We start from the raw sequence: 20,072 nt of genomic DNA, 5'->3' as shown, positions 1-20,072 counted from the left end.
AAAACACATCAGAGCAACTTCATCCCTAATTCCAAACAGATCAACTGACTCAGAAAGGCTGAAAGAGAACAGCAAGCGGGCTGAAGGGATAGCACAAATTCCCATGCGCATGAGCAGGCGATAAGGGAGGATTCCAGCAGCAGCACCAGCTGTTCCAAGCGGATGCTGAGCTGCCCACCCAGCAGACAGCAGGCCCCAGCACAGCAGCTCACAGAGCTGGTCTTTCTGTGCTCTGGGCCAGCTCTTCCCATACTAACAAGTCGTTGTCAGAGGACAAACCAGTCAATATAACCTGTAAATAAACACAGACACGCAGGTGATTCAGCCGGTCACTCACTTTGTGGGAGGCCAGGCACACAGGTAGCAAGCAGAGCCATTGTGCACAGCATGTAATTGCAGATGTCAGGGCAAAATTCTCTCACAGAAATGGTGATTCTACTTCACTAAATGGAGTCAAACTAGGCTGCTGCCTGTATGGTTTATGTTGTGGTTTCAGCCAAAACCGGGACAGTTTAATCAAAATTTTAGTTGCCAATCATTCCGTTCATGAGCATTTAGAGAGCAAAAAAACAAAGAAGCATCAAAGTTCAAACCACATTTTACAATAACCTTCTTTTACAATATTTCATATATTTTTTGACTATTTATCCCACACTGGCTGACACTTTCTCACTATGCCTACACCCTCTGTCCATGCATATAATATAGCCAAGACGTACATAAACTTACATAAATGGGAACATGTGCTTGGGTTAAGTGGTCAACTTTAAGCACACATTTCCACAGGCATTTGTCTCTACACAGGAAGTGATGGGTGAAATAGAAACATCTCGTATCCTCCCAGATCCAGACCCCGTTACTGTAAACACATATATTGCTCCTTACAGGGACCATTTAACACTGTGATAATTCTTCTAGAAAAGGTTTTCTGCTCTCTTTATAAAACTTGCTTGGGTAGACCACACCCACCCCAGCAAGACAAAGGACTGGGCAGGGACACCTCCCACTAGATCAGGTTGCTCCAACCCCCAACCTGGCCCTGAACACTTCTAGGGCAGTGTTCAGCCACAGCTTCTCTGGGCAACCTGGGCCAGTGTCTCACCACCCTCTTAGGAAAGAATTACTTCGTAATAGCTAACCTAAATCTCCCCTCTTTCAGACTCAAGAAAAGAGAATGAAGTCAAATGCTGAAGTGGGACAAGAGAGAATTCTTACCCTTGTAATAAGTAACCACAACTATACTGAAAAGCACTTGGTCTGCTCAAACCCAGGATTACCAGTCTTCCTAATATCTCCTTTAGGTTTTGACTGAAGACTTGTTATTTAAACAAACACTAAAATATGTCTAAGGGGAAGGAATTGCAGGTAAAAAAAATGAAACAACAACTTAAGGGATGCTTTCAGAATCTCAGAAGAGATCATAAAGTTCACAATGACACAAAAAACTTGGCTGGAGGTTTTTTATAACATCAGTCACATGAGTGAGGTATTTCACCTCTCTGCTTTGAGGTTCAGCGAGTAAAGAGGTTTTGAAACAGAGCGAAATGTAGTGATACTAAGGCTGATTCATAACTTAAAAACAATAAATGAAAAGACTGTTGTCAGTTGTAACTGGTTTTGAACCAAGATTCTACCACATTCTTCCTTTAGCCTCTTCCTCAGCATATATAACAGCTAAGAACACAAACTTAAATCACTACTTGAATTAAGAAAAATTTCACTGAAATGGGAAAAAAAAAAAATCAGTATGCTCTAGCAACTGAATAACCTTCCAAAGACTTTTTATTCTTTGGCCAGTTATTTTCACATCCACATATGAAGAAAACTCTCATTTCTGCAAAGAACAAACCTATGGAATGTGTATGACCACCACTAACACTAGCTGTTGGAGGTCAGATATTTACAGCTCTTCCATATAAGAAATACATTCCAAAAATTTGTTTAATATGTTAATCATAAAAGCTTGTGTATCTACCTGTCATTGTGCGTATGAATATAGTGAATTTAAGCCCAAAGCGTGCAAATAAGAAACACAAAAGAATTACCTACATTTTCCAAGAACCAGGTGCATTCAAGGCACGTTGTCACATACCGTTTTTCACTGCAATTGATACCCACTGTATTAAAAAGAAAGCAAAATACCTTTCCTTGAATCAAGATTAAAAACCTCGATTCCTGCCAATGGATATTCACATTCCTGTTCCCTCTGTTTCACCAGGAGTCCCATGACCAACTGAGTGTGGCCCTATCAGCCTTTTAATCTTTTGCTATCCCTAGCCCTGTTCCTGAGCACTCCTGTCTACAAAGCCCCCTCAAGTTCAGTCCCACATACAAATTAACAGCTTCCCCTTCACAATCTCCAGGAAGCAAACAAAAAAGCTGTATTAGGAAGAGTCCTGATAGATTTTTGTTACTCATTCTTTTCAGCAAGTCAGTAGCTATTTATCTGCACTTCTATCCACTCAGCCACTAGTTGTTACAGGAACACTGGTAAGTCTGTACTTTCCCACTCAGCCACCAATTTTCATTAAATCTGTAGGAAATGTATGCTTGAGACTGCCAACTCTCATCAAGAACTGCCACTCCTTACTGGAATAGAGGTATTGTTAGGTGAGGACAAAGTCTGAACACTTAAAAGATTTCCACCCCTAGGAAATCAGTCTAAACATAAAACCCATTCTGCATTGTGGATAAGGTCAGAGGGGAACCACTGCTGCCTGCACCCAACTGGCAAGCAGCTGAAGTCCTGAAGGTGGCATAACTACAAATAAATGGAGAAAACTGGCCTCAAAACCATCAAAGCATCTGAAGTTAAAACCCATACTGCAATACTACCACTTCTTACCCTAAGATCACGCCTACGTTCCCATTCAAACCACACGATAAACTGCTTAACCTACCCATCTGATCCCTTGCCTTTGCATGCAATTTGGAAAACTGTTTCTCAGCTTCATTCCTCCTGTATTTAGAAAGTTTTGGCTAATTTCTACCGTAAATGTATTTGTGGGCAACCAGTACTTAGATGATCTCAAGCAAGTAACATCTTACAGATTAATTCATCCAGCTCTGCAGACCAGGTATTCATAAGGTATTCACGTCTTTTGGCTAGACTTTTCCAGGATAAGTGAACCAAAATATCTTAACCTCTTCCCACAAAACAGTCTATTTAATCTCCAAGTTATCTCAGCAACAGCAGAAATTCAGATTTACACTAGACTGAAACTGAGATTGCCCACTGTGTTAAATGACACCTCACTAAACTTTCCTGTCTATGCTGAAAATTTCAAGTCTGCTACATCTTGGAGCTGCTCTTTTCTAGAGACATTTGAAAGTGTGAGTCATTTCTCTTTCAGTCAAATAACACACATACATTTCTCCTTTATGACTCCTGGCTGACAAATTCCTTAGTTCATTCTTAAGTCCTAAGGGCAAAAAAAAAGGTCCTCGGGGCAAAATACTGAATGGAACTAAAAATTACTTCCATCCACAGATCACTTGGTTTTACTAATAAGCAACTCCCCAGGTAGGACCACCACCTCCCAAAACAACACTGAACAGAAGGTTTAGAAGTACATCCCTCCATATAACTTTGGTTCCAAGAAAGATCTCTGAAGAATATCCTTAGTCACCTCCCTCCTGCTGCCAGACAATTAGTTTCTGGCAATTAGGTAAGAAAGAGAAGGTGAAATGAAATATAATAAAGATCCCACAACACAGACTCCAGTTGCAATGACTGATCTTGCTTCCCTGAATATGGCCTTTTTTCTAACTTGGGGATTTTTTTTTTTTTCTCTCTTCAAAACTTTTCATTTTGAACTTGTAACAAACTGCTTCAGTGATACAGAGAAACTGTGTTGTAAGTAATCTCAAAGCTCTTCTTGATTAGCAACTGCTTTCTATGTAAACAGGTAAGGATAGAGTCGTGTGCCAAGAGATTTGGTGAAGGCAGACTTCTTAAGCTTTGCATTCCTGTTTTTCCAAATACAAATAGGAATTGGGAAGTGTGTAAGCCAAGGTTTAGTGGCCAGGAAAAAAATTAATTATCAAAAATCAAGATGCTGAACTGTAATTAAGGTATTATGATGTTCCATTCTTTCTTAGTAGGAGCAAGGGAAATATTAGTTATGTGCACTTTGCTTATGGATTTACTTTTCATTGTTACCCATTAAGTAATGAAACTAAAGATTAAAAATAAAATTAAAAAAAACCAAACCATCAGATTTTCACACTACTTCTTTGAATAAACTAAGAACAGGTTCTGTTTATTCAGGCAGGTTTTCGTTCTCCATGATTTAACACGGTCAACCATATAAAGTACAGGGTTAACTACATTAAAAAAGAAAACAAAAAACTTTGAGAATCACCTAAAAATGCTCCTCGCACAAAAATAAACCAGCAGATACTGACAGCTTAATGAAATACACAATCAGCTCTCACATGTGCCAAATTTCAATTAACAGTTATTTACTAAGAGTTCTCTTTGCTTAGCTTTTTATTTTAATTATTTTTCAATATTTGCTTTTGAAGATTAATGTAACTAATCGTATCACTTTAATAAATATTTTCTTGGAGACAGACTGCTTAAAAAATATTAAAACTCTAGAGGGCTAGAGAGCTAGTTATCTCCAATCATCAGTTTAGAAACCTCACTAATTGTTTTCATAACTAGTCATCTTAAGCATCTGTGGAAGAACTGTTTGCCTTTCAACAGCAAGTCTAGAGTTCTGACAGTGTAGTTAGCATCAGATCTACTGAACACAAATCTTCCTAAAAGTAAAAAAAGGGAATTATTCACAACAGCTACCAGGTAGTAGCTGAAAAAAAACATTCAAGAAAGAATGTAGTAGAGCACATAATTTACTTAGTTATTTAGAAATATCCTGAAAAATCTTTTAATAGCTTTGTTGAAGAAGTATACAATGACTTGTATGAGAATTGGTAAGTATGGGGAGTTCTACAACTGTAAGCATTGAAAACTTAATTGCAGCTAGACAGTCAAAGAGAACTCCAGAACCACCAAAAAGCCACTGACATTCACATCAATAAATTTCACATATTCTCTTGCAGTCAAGAGTCTGTGTAGCTGTAAAGGGGTGTCTGTGAAGGGGCTCCAGCAGGCATCTAAAAAATGTCTTTTTCTTAAACTCATTGAAAGCCAATGCAGAATACAAAGCCCTTCTATATCCACATGTTGAGAGAGGGAACATGGTGTCCTTCTGCAGAAAGTTTATATCAAGTACCATCTCTGAGCCAACTATCAAGCTAAAAAGTCCACATAAATCAGAATTTACTTTCAACAAAGAGCACAGCATCAGCATTAACTACCTTATATGACGCTTTTACCCTGCACAGGTATGTACAGGGCCTGGGTGCCCAGACATATCTTTCTATTTCACCAGAAAGCTCTTTGTGGTATTCTACTTGCAGAAATAATTTAATTTTTTCCTACTCAAATTATGTCAACGGGGAGATAGAGTCTATTGTCTTAATCCAAAGGCAGACCAGAAACGTTTCATGGTTTAACAACAGCATGGAGAAAACACAGGGGAATTTTTGGATGGACAGTGGTCAAAACCAAACTACTAAAGCCCAAGGCATAACCTCATTCCAACAACTCATGCCAAGAAAATTACTTTTGCATGTATTAGTTTATTTGTGAAATCAGAATAACTTACATCAGCCAAAAACAAAAATCTACTTTTTTTTTTTTTTGCTAGTGCACCTCCTTATAAAACCCTAGGTCTACACCTTCTATAGACTAGTTTCTCCAAAATGCACAAAAATAACTGCTTCATCAAGCAATGACAAATCTAATTCTGAAAAACTAGTACTCCTCTCCACACATATGGTAACTAAACTCCAGACACAGCAGCACTTTTCACCATTACTGCCTCTCTAGAGGATTATCAATCAATTTCAACTGCAGGAAAAGTAACTAAAGCTACTCAAGAATAAAAATAAAATAATAATAATAAAAAAGTCAACGAAACCAACTCTCCTAGAGATCACCAAAACAGTAAAGACTCAGCCATTATCTCAGACCTACATACAGGTGCATTGTCTGAAAAAGAAATATCAACATCACAGGAATACTCATTGAAATAACACTGGTTTTCATTCACTATTCTCTCTTCCAGATGCCTCTTCTAGACTTGTTTACAACCTGAATGGAGATTTTCTATCTTTTCCTCTCATATGTCTGCGTAAAAAAAATTAGTTCACCTACTTTTCGATGAAGGTAGCATTACATATTTTCTTATTTGAGAACATGGGCCAAACATAAACAAACACAACTCTGAATATCAAAGCCTGCCACACAGCAAAGAAAAATGGCTCCATAAAGGGAACAGAGAAAAACCAACAAGACCCGAGAAATTAATTTATTTTTTTTTCTAAAACAGCTATTACAATTACAAGAGCAGGTTGAGCAGTAGGACAGGAGGTGGTCTTGCACCAGCAAGTCTGGACACTTCTTATTCTCTGAACATCCAGCTGAGACGTAACGAAGCTCGTTAACTTTATATACTCCCACTGACTGGCAAAGGTAACAACAGAATTCTAAGTAATTACTTGATTTATACCACTTGTGCATATTGCCCTGCACTACTTATTACTGCCACTTGTGCGTACTGCCCTACAGCTTCTCATCTAACACAATCAATTTGACTGCATTTTTTAAAACAAAAGTTAATTCCTTACTTTTTCTATTCATTATGAAGATCTGTGGGATGCCTTAAGCAAAAATATTTTTGTACAAAAAGAAAAATTAACAAAAAACAGAGAGATTTTGCCAGTTTTTTGACTAAATGCTCAAAATTCTTTTCATTTGCAGAATATTTACTTTTATTCGTATTTTCTTAAAAATGTTAGTGGCATTAAGACTTTTCACTGCTAACAACTGTAAATATCTTCCTTCAACAGTACAGGTTACCAGATCTTTGTAGCAAGTTTGTTTATATATTTTTTAATATTTGCAGAAATTGTTCATCACTACATACTGTAGAACTTAAAAATCGATATGAACAACTGATAAGTATAAATTTAATGAAGCATTTAGGTAAGTTTTAAGGGCAGACACTACATACTTTTATGATTATACATTCCATTAGTTTTGAGAAAAAATGAAAAATCAAAATAAAAGTTAAAGAAAGTCTGCCTTCCGTTTCATTAGGCATTGGCATTTCTGCTCTCACCAGAAATTACACTAAGACAACAATGATACCAGTGATGATCTCTCAAACTAGAGCCAACAAGATTCGAGATGACGGTAGAATCTGATTTATCATAAACAACGAAAAATACCCGCCCTGTGCAGGCACAGAAAAACGCCAGCGGTCTGTAATGAACGCAATGCACCAGGAACACCGGAGCCCTCGCTCCCGCAGCGGGAAAGCCCCGCAGCCCCGCCGAGCCCTCCATCTTCCCGCGGGCAGGCAGGGCCGGCGCCGGCAGCCCAGACCCTCCCCCGCCCCGCACAGGTGCGGCACCGACGCCCCCTAATGACATCGCGCCATAACCGCTCCCTGTCCCCAAACTCCACATAAACAAGATCTCCACAAACCACAGATTAAACGGAGAGGGGAAAAAAAAAAAAAAAAAGGAACCGCACACTTAAGTAGATTAAAGGCTGAGCGACTCGTTTTCTGATTATCTGTGCCATCGGGACCTGCGCGCGGGCCCCGAAAGTCTACTTTTTCGTTATTTTTCTTGCCGCCCCTTGCTTCGCGGCGGAAAAACTCAGGGAAATCACCCAAATCAAAACAGACGCAGATAGGTTCAGTGGGCGCCGGGCTCTGCGGGCAGCAGCGGGCAGGGGCACCGCCGATCCCGCTCTCCGCCTCCCGCCACACCGCGGGGAGAGCGGGTTGGGGGCTGCGCTGCGCGCCATCCCCCCGCTCGACCTGCCGGGCAGCGGGAGCGGCAGCACCGGGAGCCGCCTGAGGCCACCATCGCCGCCCCCGCCGAGGAGAGGCGGCTGAGGGGGGGAGCGGCCGCTGCGGGGAGCCGGGGTGCGGGGGGCGTTGGGGCGGGGGAGGGGATGTGGCAGCACCTACCCACGCCGTATTTCTCCTCCTCGGTCGGGCTCCACATGCTGCTGCTGCTGCTGCTGCGGCGGCAGCCGGCCGCGGATCTCCTGGGCAGAGCGAGGCGGGCGAAAGCCGCTCATGGAGCGGGGGCGGCTTCTCCTTCCCCTTCCGCGGGGCTGCTGCTCCGCGGGGCTGCTGCTCCGCGGCCGCCGCGCCGGCCGCCCCCGCCTCACGCTCTGCCCGGGGCTGCGCTGAGGGTCTTTTCGCTGCTGCCGGGGGGCGGGAGGGAAGGTCGCCCCCCGCCCGCCCGCCCGGGCAGCAGCAGCCGCCGCTCCCCTCAGCGCCCGGCAGGCGCTCGGTGCCGGCCCAGCGCCTCTCCTAGCGCGGCTCCCGCCCTGCCGACGCGGCGGCCCCGCGGAGCCCGGCGGCCTCCAGCCTCCTCCCTGACGCTGTCGCCGCTCCCGCCGCCGCCGAAGGACTCGGGCTGCCGCGCCGCCCCACCCCCCGCTGCCGCCCGGCGCGCGTGCGCGGCTCGCACCGCCTCAGCCTCCCGCCTCAGCCTCCCCCCCAGCCCCGCGCGGCCGCACGAGGCGCGCGCGGGCGCGAGGCGCGGGGGCGGTGGCGCGTGCCCCGGGGGCGCGGGCGGGCCCGGTCCCGCAGCCCCGCGCGGAGCCCCCGGGCCCCGCAGCTCCCGGGCCCCGCCGGGGCCGTCAGCAGCGCGGGCAGCCCGAGCCCCCCCCGCAGCTCAGGGCGGCTGCTGAGGCACCAGCGCGCGCCCCCCGCGGGGTGTCTCGGCCTCTGGAGGCCCCTCCGGGCACGCGCGCGAACTTCTGTCTGCGAGCGGGCCGGACGTCGGCTTTGAAAGGAGGAAAATAAAGCTAATATTCTATCAAGAGAACAGAAAAAGCGAATCCGTCCCAGGGAGGGGGGGTGGGAGATGTGCAGGGGACGCGACCCCCCGAACTATCCCCAGTGCGGCAGAGGACACCGGGTGCTCGGTAGCCCACAGGTGGGAACCACCGGAACAGAAGGCTGGGGCAGGAGCGTGTTTTACAAACTACAAAAACCCAAATTCAGTCCAGGTGAAGGGAAAGATCCTCCTGCGTGCTCCCTCGCTCCGCACTTCACCGGCGGATCTCCCTCCCCCCGTAGGAACCTGCGGCTGCTCACAGAGCGGAGATGGAACCGGGTTGTCTGACTCATCCCCCACCTACTGCTTTTATGGAAACCATACTGAATTATTTCAAACAGGGGAAATTAAAGTAAGCGTACCTCAACTGTTCAATGAGTTATTGGTAATATCAGTTATCTCTCCCATTTATTTATTTCTTTTAACCTGCGTGGACAGTGGCAGCATTTAAGGTTGGCATTTGAGTAGAAAGAGACTCAGGAAAAGCACCAGCCCTTAGTGAGATTAAAATTTGTCTGACAACACGATTTAATTTTTAAAATTAATTTCCAAAGCTTCTAAGGAACTGGCAACATTTGTGTGGGTTGCACAATGAACTGGAATCCAAAATTTGAAATATTTTTTTAGATTTCACCTTTAATTTGTCATTTCCACCCTTTCCATCAAACCTAACTTTGAATTCCTCACAGCAAATTAAAACCTGAAGCAGGTTATTCAAAACTTTTCCTGCAACTGAAGTTTTGATCACTTCAAATGCTCTGCCAGGCTAGTGACTTTTCTCCAGTCAGAGCCTTCCCAAAGCTAAAGGCCGAAAACAACACTTTTTACACAGCATTTTCAGAAACTTTTGTAAATAAATTGCTTGATGTGAAGTTTTAGGATTAGACTAAACTTTTTAATAATGTAACCTCAGATGTACCCAACACTTTTAATAGAATATCTGTTCTATCATTATATAATAAACCAGAATGAAAGTCATCAATTTGTACTAGAGAACTTAGGTTGCTGTGGAAACCTTAATTATTTAATTTTTTAACACGTGCAATTGATGTTTCAACACTGAAGCCAGGCAGCTTTCTGTTTGGGCTTTTGTTTGGTTTTGGGCTGTTGGGTTTTGCTTCCCCATGTAGAGTGCAAACAGAAAGCAGCCAAAAAGTAAGCATGTTTCTACACCATTGATTTAGAAAAAATCAACATGTTCAATCATACCTTAATTCATATTCACATTTAGGCATATATATTTACAATAGCTTCATTATTTTCCTTTCTGAGGCACTCCCACAACATGCAGAAATAGCTTTTTGAAGGGACAAAACCTGACAGTCATTGAGTTGCATCTATTGGAGATAGGCTGCTATGGGGGTTGAGAAATTGTTTTTTTTAAAAAAAAAATATATATATATATGTCAATAACAAATATTTCAACTCTTACTAGTACTTTGGGAGCAGAAAACTTCTGTAGTGACAGGAATGGCTAGTTTTTCCAGCCTCTTCATTCTACAGCCTCAGTACTTAATGGATTCTTGTTGCTGCCAAGGAGACCAGTTATGAAACACATACTTTTCCTGCTAAAACAAAACAAAAAAGCAGATATTTTTTTTTTTTCTAAATACAACTATGTCTGAGTTGACTCTTCCCCTTAAGGTTAATATGGAATTAAAGAGAACTTGGGAAGACAAGGCGAGAACCTTGAGAGGTTAGACAAGCTCTGAGGAGGACCCCAAAACAGTGAACAAAATAGGACCTGGAAGGAACTAATAGTACACAAGAAACATTTTGATTAAAGGGAACTATGTCATTTTTATTTCCTGATCATGGACATACAATTATAGCATTAACAGGTACAGTCATATTAATGATAGAATACTTTTAAGTATAGTACAAATTATTGCATTCTGAATGCTCTTCTGGACAGTTGCTGGTGATGCCTATTTTTGAACAGAGAGTCACTAGAGGGGCATATGACCCACTTCAGGCAGAAAAAAAAACAGTGTATTCTACTGTAGTCAGTGGAATGCAAGTTTGCATAACTTAAAGTTACCAAATATATTTACACCTGTTCCTCTGATTTATGCATTCACCAGTTGAATGGGTCTCATAACACATAAATACTGTTTGCTTTAGTGAGTACTCTTCAGCTTAAGTGTAGCATAGAACAAACACCTCATCCTGTAAAGGAGGCTGAGGCACTAATCTCCAGGGCAGCAAACAGGAATTCAGGATCACCCATGTGCAAAGGAGACAGACAAAAGCAAACAGTGACTATTGTGCAGGGCTGCAAAACAACTGTATCTTTTGCCTTTTTTTCTCTCTTAACAGAACACACTCCTGCCAGCCTCTATATTCACACTATTCTGTAAAGCATGGGAAAAGCATAGTCATATTGTGCAAGTATAAATCAGAAATTCTGAGGGTTATATGCCCAAATGTTGTCTTTCTGGAGCTGTTTTTTGTTTTCCTTATCATAGTGACTGCACATCTCAAAACCACCACCACCACCAAACTGGGATCCAATGCCTCCTCCATTATTTTATGCAAACGGTTTTGAGGTTTTGCTATGAAGTTTTAAAAATGAACCTCAGCAATCAAACAAAATTTTAAGATTTGCTGTAAATGTCAAAGCTCCTCCAAAAAGAACTTCAGCTGGTGGACATCCCAGGTCCCAAACACTAATGCTTGTCAGGGAAAAGTGGCCTCCCCTTGCAGAAGTCTTCTGAGCTGCCAGTCTGAGTCTTTGTCACTACACTTCTGTGTTGCACCATCTGGAAATAACAGCAAATACACACTTAAAGACTTTGTTTAATTGAACAAGGCAAGTTAGAAGGAAAGCACTAATCACTTTAAATAACGCTGTTAAAAGTTACTTAACTGCCACTGTGTACAGGAGCTGCCAAGTCACAAGTATTGCGAGTTGCTTATGCTTAGGTTGCTGCAAACACAATTGTTCTTATGCAAACAGAATCCTCATTAATGTTCAAGACAGTATTAATTAAAATAGATTGGACAGTTCAGCTTATATCTTGATATACTATCTCGCCATAATATAGATGTGATCTGAAAGACAGCTGGATGGGGAGCGGAGAGATTTGACACAGTTTCTTTCTCTTAAATAGATCAAGGGAACTGCACAATCCTTTCAAATGCTCTGCAAGGGACAATGGAAGGTCAGAGTGCAGAAAGCAGAGATTCTTATACCTCCCTGCAAGTAACTTTTTATCAGTTATCTCAGCCTTAAGGTATCATGGAACATATCACTCTCTTGCCCTCTCTTTCAGAGAAGGGCATCCCCATACTTTACCCTTTCTCCCTGTTCTCAGGGCTATAGATACTGGTACTTCTACTTCCATTATTACTGCAAATCTGTGTTTTAGAAACATGGCCCAGAACCCATGCTATCAGAAAAAAAAATAATAATCAGAGATTAATTTTAACTTCCTCTGACAGTCAATTTATTTGATTAAGTTACCTCCTTTTCTACACTTGAGGTTCCAACTTTGCATGTTTGTTTCTTTGAAGTTCATACTCTCTCCCCATCAATAAGATGGTTTAAGCAATTAAACAACTCAACTTTCCCATTAAACTATACATTCCTCACCTTGCAGGGAGAAAAAAAAGGATCCAAAGCAAATACATTCTATGACCATCTCCCATGACTTCATAGGTCTTTTTGAAGCACCAAGTGTTTCTCCTTTTTTCCTCAAAATAGGGATTGACATGTCTCAAGCACTGAGTTATTCTTCCTTTGATGAAGTAATTTGAAACTTTTAAGCAGGAGGTCTCAGCTTTTGATGATAGATCCAAATTATGTTCTCTGTCCTGCTGCACAAGGCCATCTCATGGATATTTTCCTTATGAAGAAAGGAGAAAACTACCACATTAGAAATCTAAATGCAGCAAATAACAGCAGTTTTTCCTCTAAGGCATTGCAGTGTTTGTGCCCCACAACTTTATCCACCTAATTACTCTTTCATTAGGATGGTTTTTCATTAGGGCTCAGGATTGTGGGAGGATTTTAAAGACTATTATCTTAAGATTCCTTTTTAAATTTTTAATTCAGAAAGAGCTCCTTGTAAGCAAGTCTTCTTCCAACCCTCAACATTTCTAGAGGCAGGAAAGAAAAGCAGATCCCTAGACACCAGGCAGCATTTCCAGCTCGCAGCTCTGTAGTCACTCCATCATCTATTCCTTACTGAGTGCCTGAAGTAGGAGATCAAGATTGAAAGCAACCAACAGATGCCTAACTTTACTACATCAGATGTAGGAAACAGAAGTTTCTGGTATGCCTAGAAACAACTCAATTACAATACCATTGTTTCATGCAAAATGGAAGTCAGCATAAAACATTCCAGTACCTTCACTGTTTCTGGTGTCATCTTTCTCAGAGCAAAGGTAATCTGAAGTTATCAGGAGCAGAGAAAGAGGTACTTCTAAAAGCCCCCAGAACATTAGATATGTGGATTAAAGTCTCACCTAATACCTGCCCCACCCAGTTCCTCCTAAAAAAGTCAGCTATGACCAAATAACACAACTTGTAGTCACAAATATAATATTAAAGGTTACTTTTACTCTATTTGTAACATTGCTTGAAAACAAAATTATAAAACTGGAAAAGACCAGGATTTGCAGAAGGACAAATATGGATCAGTGTTGTTATGCCAATTTATCACAGTATGTAAATTTATATATTGCTTACTTAGCAGGTATCTGGATTAAGCCAGGACAAAACTGTTAATATTATTATTTTTTAGCACAAAAGTAGAGAATGGACTGACTGATGTTTTCATACCAATAGCAGTCATCTAGTACAATTACAAAAAATTCACAGTGCAGGTGGTAATTATTTAGTCAGCTGGACCTTTTTTAAAACAGATCACAGATTATGCTGAACAAATGTTTTCCTGCTACTAAAGAAACAGTATTTTGTTCTTCAATTATAAAAAAGGAAAAGATTCATTTGCATCTTCACGTTTCATAAATAATTAAGAAATTGGAGAAAAATCCGACTGCAGCCTCATTCTTGCTTATCCCTAATGTTCTCACTACTGCAAATTATCTATTGAAAGAATGAGAAATCACAGAACATTAATTAGCACTGTTGTGACAAATTGATACCTTTTCCTATTAATTCCTTTTAATGTTCAGGATATAAGAAACCCTACCAAAGTAGTAATTAGCGCCTGTCTTATTTTTTTAAATGAGAGTTCAGAAACATCTGTGAACTCGTCTTGCCAGCATGGGTTTTTTTGGTCTTTTTTTCATTTTTTATTTAACATATTTCTTATCATATATCTATTTATTGCCTTGAAAGAGATCTCTTTGACGCTAAGAAGTGTATAGTATTCAGATAAAACACCAGAGAACTAGTTTCATCACTCCTGGAAATGCATCAGGGTTGCCATTCCAGATGCTGCCTTATCTGATTTCAGCCGAATCTCTGCAAGCCAATGGAGTTCTGTTGGCTTGTTTTTGCTTACGGGCTCTTTCTACTGTTATTACTTTGTGTCAGGGACAATTGAACACTGGTTCGTGGAGAACAATCTAGCACACCTCCAGGGAACAGCGGCTGAGAACGAAACAGCTCTCTATCCTTATTTACATACAGACTGTTGGTGTGCAAAACCAAAAAGCGAGCAGATGCGTTTCATTTTGAATTGGCTGAAAGGTCAAAGCAGGAACACCTTCTTATCAGTGAGCCTGCTTCCACTTGCCACCCCGCCTCTCTGCTCCAGCTGCCCGGCCCCGCAGCCTTGTCCCGCCACCCCGGGCTCCCTGTGAGCAGCGCCGGAGCCTCCCCGGGCTGCGCGGCGGGACCAGCCCGGGCCCCGCCCGCCCCGGCGCTGTCCGAGGTGCTGCCGGGGCTCCCGGTGCTGCTCCCGGTGCTGCTGCCGGTGCTGCTGCCGGTGCTGCTGCCGGTGCTGCCGCCGCTCCCGGGCCTCACCAGGAGCCGAGCTCGGAGTCCTCTTGTCACACAGCACTTCAGGGCAACCTCCCATGGCTGTGCTGGCAAAGGACACCAAACCAGAGTTTCCATTCCTCAGCGTCTCCACGAGGACAGAGCTGGCTGGCCATGTTGGTCACCCAGGCACTGAAGGACCAGCAGGCTGCTTTCCACCTGGCCATTACCTTTTGGCCTGTGCAAAGAATATGCTATCATCTGGAAATAAAACTAGCACTGACATGAACAAGTGGAAAAACTGAAATTTAGTATTGAGATGGATAATTCAAAGTTATGCTGGACATACCAACATTCATCCTATTTTTTCTGATTGGACTCCAGAAGAAAATTTTTCACCATGAAAACAGTTGGACATTGGAATAATCTCCCAAGGGAAGTGGTGGATTCCCATACATGGAACAGTTTTAAGACTCAGTTTGACAGGATGCTGGCTCATCTCATTTAAACTATATTATTACCTAGAAAGGTTGGACCAAATAATCCTTGAGGTCCCTTCCAACCAGGCATTCTGTGATTCTGATTCCTAGAGGAATGCTGCTGCACATGGTTTAGCTGTGGGCACACAACTCCAGTTCAAATACTGAGAATGATTACAGGAACACATTGTCATGGCAAGATGCTCAATACCCAAGAAATGCTGCTTAACATTTCCTACTATTGTACTGTCCATATTAATGACATATTAATATTTAAAAATTTAAACATCCTATCTGTTAATTGTAACATTATTTGATTATTTTTATCTGGATAAATTCTGTATTGTATATATGTCTATTCAAAATAAAGAAATAATGCATTTTGATTGTATATAAATATTGGAAAGCTTAAAAATAATTTTATTAAGCTTGGAATGGTTAAAATGTCATTAGTTTAATACATTTCCAAATGCAGTTTCTAACTTGTCATGTGCTCAGAATGAGATTCTCCACTTAACAAGTAGATGACAGTTAAATCTTCGGATGAGCTTCAGATTAAAAAATGAATTTCAAATAATCCCTGTGAAAGACATTACAATATTCTTATGTTTAAGAGAAAGAGAGATCTTCTACTTGTGTTTCCAATGTGCCAAAAGCACTGCAGCCTTCTATATGAACCTTGTTTCATGCATACCTAAATCACAGCTACATCCAATCACTTGTGTCACTTAGGTTAACTGGGGAAAAAAAAATGATAGAAATTTAATTTAAGAGCTTTGACCTATGTAATGAAACCAGGATCTTCTTGAGCAGAATAAAGGGAAGTAGAATATTTTGTTACCTGACATAGCAGAACAATTAGTCAAGCAGAACAATGATGCAGACTGGCATGTCTCTGAGTAAAAGGAGGAAGTTACTGTAAATCCATCCAAATACTTATATCCAGCTCTGAAAGTGAATCAGCACAAAGTGACCAGGAGATGATTCATCTAGATAACAAAAGCATGAACACCTCACCAGCTCTCACCACAAGGAAGTAATCAATAATTACTGCCACAATGTAGTACAGTCAAGCTGGCAAGGAGCTCTTCATATATCCAGCATTCTTCTACTCAGAAGCAGAGAAACAGATGACATCCACACACCTCCTCAAGGGCACTGAATATTCACTTTTCCTTAATGATGTTCTTGACACTTCAGCAATAGAATAAATACATTTCTGATAGTTTTTCACCAAGCACAAAGGACATGGATTTGAGTCACCCCCAGCCCCTGCCAGCTCAGTGAACAACCCATGTGTAAACCCAACCAGTAAAGACTTCACCTAAAGCTCCTCAAAATACTGGTTTGTTCTCAAAATGCTTGAGTGTATTAGCTTGAGTCAAACTGTGACAGCTGTTCCTTGTCACCCTCCAGACAAGATGCATTCAGCAGCGATTTAAGGTTTCAAGTCTCTGTCTGGAGTAGCTAATGGTAGGATTTCTAGAGGACAGGTAATCTTCCACTAACACTAATTCTACTGCAACATGGTAAAATCTGTTGCTCACCCACTAAATTAAAGTTAGTCTGGAATTCATATTCATTGTTGCAGTTTGCAAACTGCTCATTCTGTCACAAATAATGAAGTCAGTGTAAGTAGTTTTTATTAGACCAACTCAAGTGAATCTGAGGGAAAAAACAGACATGGTTTTGGGTGTACAAGCCACTGAAGAAATAATGTTATTAAAAATACTACCAGTGTATATAAAGAGGCAAGGACTGGAATTTATTACACAAATGTAACATTTTATAGTTGAAATTATGAAATACAGCTTATCCCAGAAGAATAACATATAAACATATAAAAATATAACTAATAAAATAAAAAAAGTAATATATAGCTATATGATGCAAGTGAAATATGTTACTGTTGTGTGTGAGACTGCTGGCTGAATAACTAATAATTAACCCATATGTCTAATGCATCTTTTAAAAGAACGTGATAAAAACATCTAAGAAAAATTATAGTGAAAAGTAATAAAAATAAATTAGAAATAAAGGACAGAAATACATATATATATGTATAATACAGAAACAAAAAATCCCATTCTTTTTCAGTTTTCAGTAAGGGTGTATGGTAGGTTGCCATGCTGAATGGCAAATAAACACCAGCCATTTGGTGTACATGTGAAAAGAATTCTGTGTAGGAAGTGAAGGTTAAAGAGTTCGACACAACTAATTGGGAACCTCACAGTACACAGCTCTGAATCCTAAAATATCTTGATACCTTAGTGTCCTGTTCTGAAATCAAAAATTTGTAATATATTTCATCTTTTGATTCCAGTCTTAAAATGAGACAGATTCATTACCTGCATTTAGAAGGCAGAGCAGGTGATCCAAGGACCTATTTCCCTACTAGTTAAACCTCTGCAGCAGGCAAAGTTCTCAAATGTTTTGAATTTGCTAAAGCGAAAACAGAAAATGTGGCAAAACATAAGTTTTATTTAAAGATAAAATACATCTGCCTAGGATTCAATGAGAATAAGAAGTATACAAGGTAGAGAAGAAAGCTCTTTGTAAGGGAACCAGCTGCTTTAGAGATGCCAGTGGGTGTCAGTTCCCCCAAGGGTTCTTTCTGAGATTGTATCTTTACATAGTATTTACATTAACAGCTTTTCCACAAAAAACAGAAACTATATTAATATAAACAGTGTGATACAAAGTGGAAATCAGCAGAAGACCAGAGTATCCTGGGAAGGAATGGATCGTTTTAATGACAGAGTAATCAGCATGGGATAAATGCTGAAAGTGCAAAGCTGATCCTGCTCTCAGAAATGACACATCTGCTATAAGCTTAAGATTCCTTGGTTGAAAATGAGTAAGGAGAGAAAAATGTCTGTGTGGCTGATCACAGGATGGCTAACAGTTGGGCCTGTGGTGCAACCAAGGTCAAAAAACCTGAGAATGGTACTACGAAGAAAGAGGATAAATCCTTTAATTGAAAAGAGACCACTCAACTAAACCCCAGTAAAAACTCATAGTAAAAACTTGGGGGTACTTTGTCTAATTTTATCACCCATCTTCCAGACAGATTAATGTGAGTACAGAGAAAGGCTATTAGAGCAGTGCAGGAAATGGAAGATATATCACATCAGAAGAGATGAAGAGAAGAAGCTTTGCTTGCCTAGCTGAGAAAGAGAGGACAGTTTCTGTTGGGAGATCATTGCCAGTCCAATGCCCATTAGAAAGACCTTGTTATACACTAAAAAGGTTTAGATTGCTATGGTAATAAAATAAATATTTTATTCAGAGCATTTCCCTCCATTTTTTATGAAACACACTTATCATCAGTGTCTTTTGGAAAGAGGAAAATTTACATCTTATTCCATGATAAAACCCTACAGAAGTATCAACTTGCCTGACTTTTTGCTGCTGTAACCATCTATGTATTACTTCCAGGAACCAAAACATTTACCTGAAATGTACATTAAGTAGTTTGTGTGGCAGCAGACTTGTTCTTCCCAAACACACAACATGATTGATGCAAAGAACATCCTCATACAGACACTTCAGGAGACATTTAGCACAATACTAGACAATAATTCTGAGACCAATATACTATCTACTGATCATAGCCAAGTGCAGTTGTGTACTTCTACTAACATTGCAAATATTATACTAGAAGTGATTGTAAAAAATAGAGTGAACTACAAGAAATATGTAGATAGTAAGCAAGCTTGCTTACAACAAGGACAGACAGACAGGTTGAGCTACTTTAAGAAGTCACTTCTTTACATTTTACTCTAAATACATGTTTATGGGCCAAGGAAATATTTGATTTGGGGGCCAACCAAGGCCACACAATTTGCTCAAGCAAGCTATAAAATAGTGATGGATCCTACAAAAGGAACTTTACTTTCTGAGGCTGTAAGACATCTGATATACTTTCAGAAATTACTTTCATGAATTCAGATTTTTACAATCCGCAGATGCCTAATTTCTCTAGGATTATTTGCTGATATATTAAAAAAGTTTTGTATTTACAATGAATGTGAATCATAGGAGACTTCCCACTTCATGTCATATAAATGAGTTAGATAAAATTCTTTTGGGACAGAAGTATTATAATATTGAAAAATATAATGGTCATTGCCATTCCTAAAATACCATTGATGTGCATCCTGGGCATTACAGATCTATTAAAGATTAGTATAACACTCTGAAGATTTTACTACTTTTACTAGCAGTATCTCAGTTAAGACAACTTGAATGAAGCAATCAGACCATAATAAGCTATATAACTAATCATAACAAAACTCATACTGTTACAAGTCTCAGAGAGAGCAACGTGGAGCTTGTATAGATTCAGATGAAAAAGGAAACAATTATTTCTGGCTTATTTGCATTACTCTAATCTTACCACAAAGTTTTGCCTCCCTTTCATATTGTAACATACTGTGTTGAGTTCTGATATCTACCCTTCCCCCAAAAGAAAACAGAAAAGGTTCAGGGAAAAAAGCCAAAATAATAATTTGAGGTCTCGGGGAAAAAAAAAAAGAAAAAGCTTCCTAATATGGAAATTTAAAGAGATCAAACTATTCAGCTCTATCAAAGAGAGGTGTGAGATATGATACAATCAGTGTCTATATGCACATACACAAGGTTTCTGATAACTCTCTAAATCTAGCAGACAAAGGCATTACAAGATCAAAAGGCTCAGTGCTGATGCCCTGTTCATGCTGGAAGAGGTGCAGATTTTTAATCATGGGAGTGCATTGGTACAA

The 20,072-nt window shown here is 40.6% G+C and overlaps 1 protein-coding gene across 10 annotated transcripts in view; it reads right to left on the bottom strand.

Moving 5' to 3' along the window:
• DOCK3 (dedicator of cytokinesis 3) overlaps positions 1-8,165 on the bottom strand; it is a 180,485-nt gene extending 172,320 nt beyond the window's left edge. For 6 of the 10 annotated variants that reach the window (XM_051627123.1, XM_051627129.1, XM_051627124.1 and 3 more), the window contains exon 1: positions 8,055-8,165. In XM_051627123.1, the coding sequence (XP_051483083.1) occupies positions 8,055-8,091 (37 nt within the window). In that variant the 5' untranslated portion in view covers positions 8,092-8,165. The remainder of the gene's footprint in view (positions 1-8,054) is intronic. The other 4 variants (XM_051627130.1, XM_051627132.1, XM_051627131.1 and 1 more) reach the window with 1 other exon arrangement.
• Between the last annotated feature and the right edge of the window lie 11,907 nt (positions 8,166-20,072).

Source organism: Apus apus, chromosome 9 (assembly GCF_020740795.1).
Source record: "Apus apus isolate bApuApu2 chromosome 9, bApuApu2.pri.cur, whole genome shotgun sequence".
In the NCBI taxonomy this organism is placed as follows: Eukaryota; Metazoa; Chordata; class Aves; order Apodiformes; family Apodidae; genus Apus; species Apus apus.
This window is presented reverse-complemented; position numbering and strand designations above follow the sequence as displayed.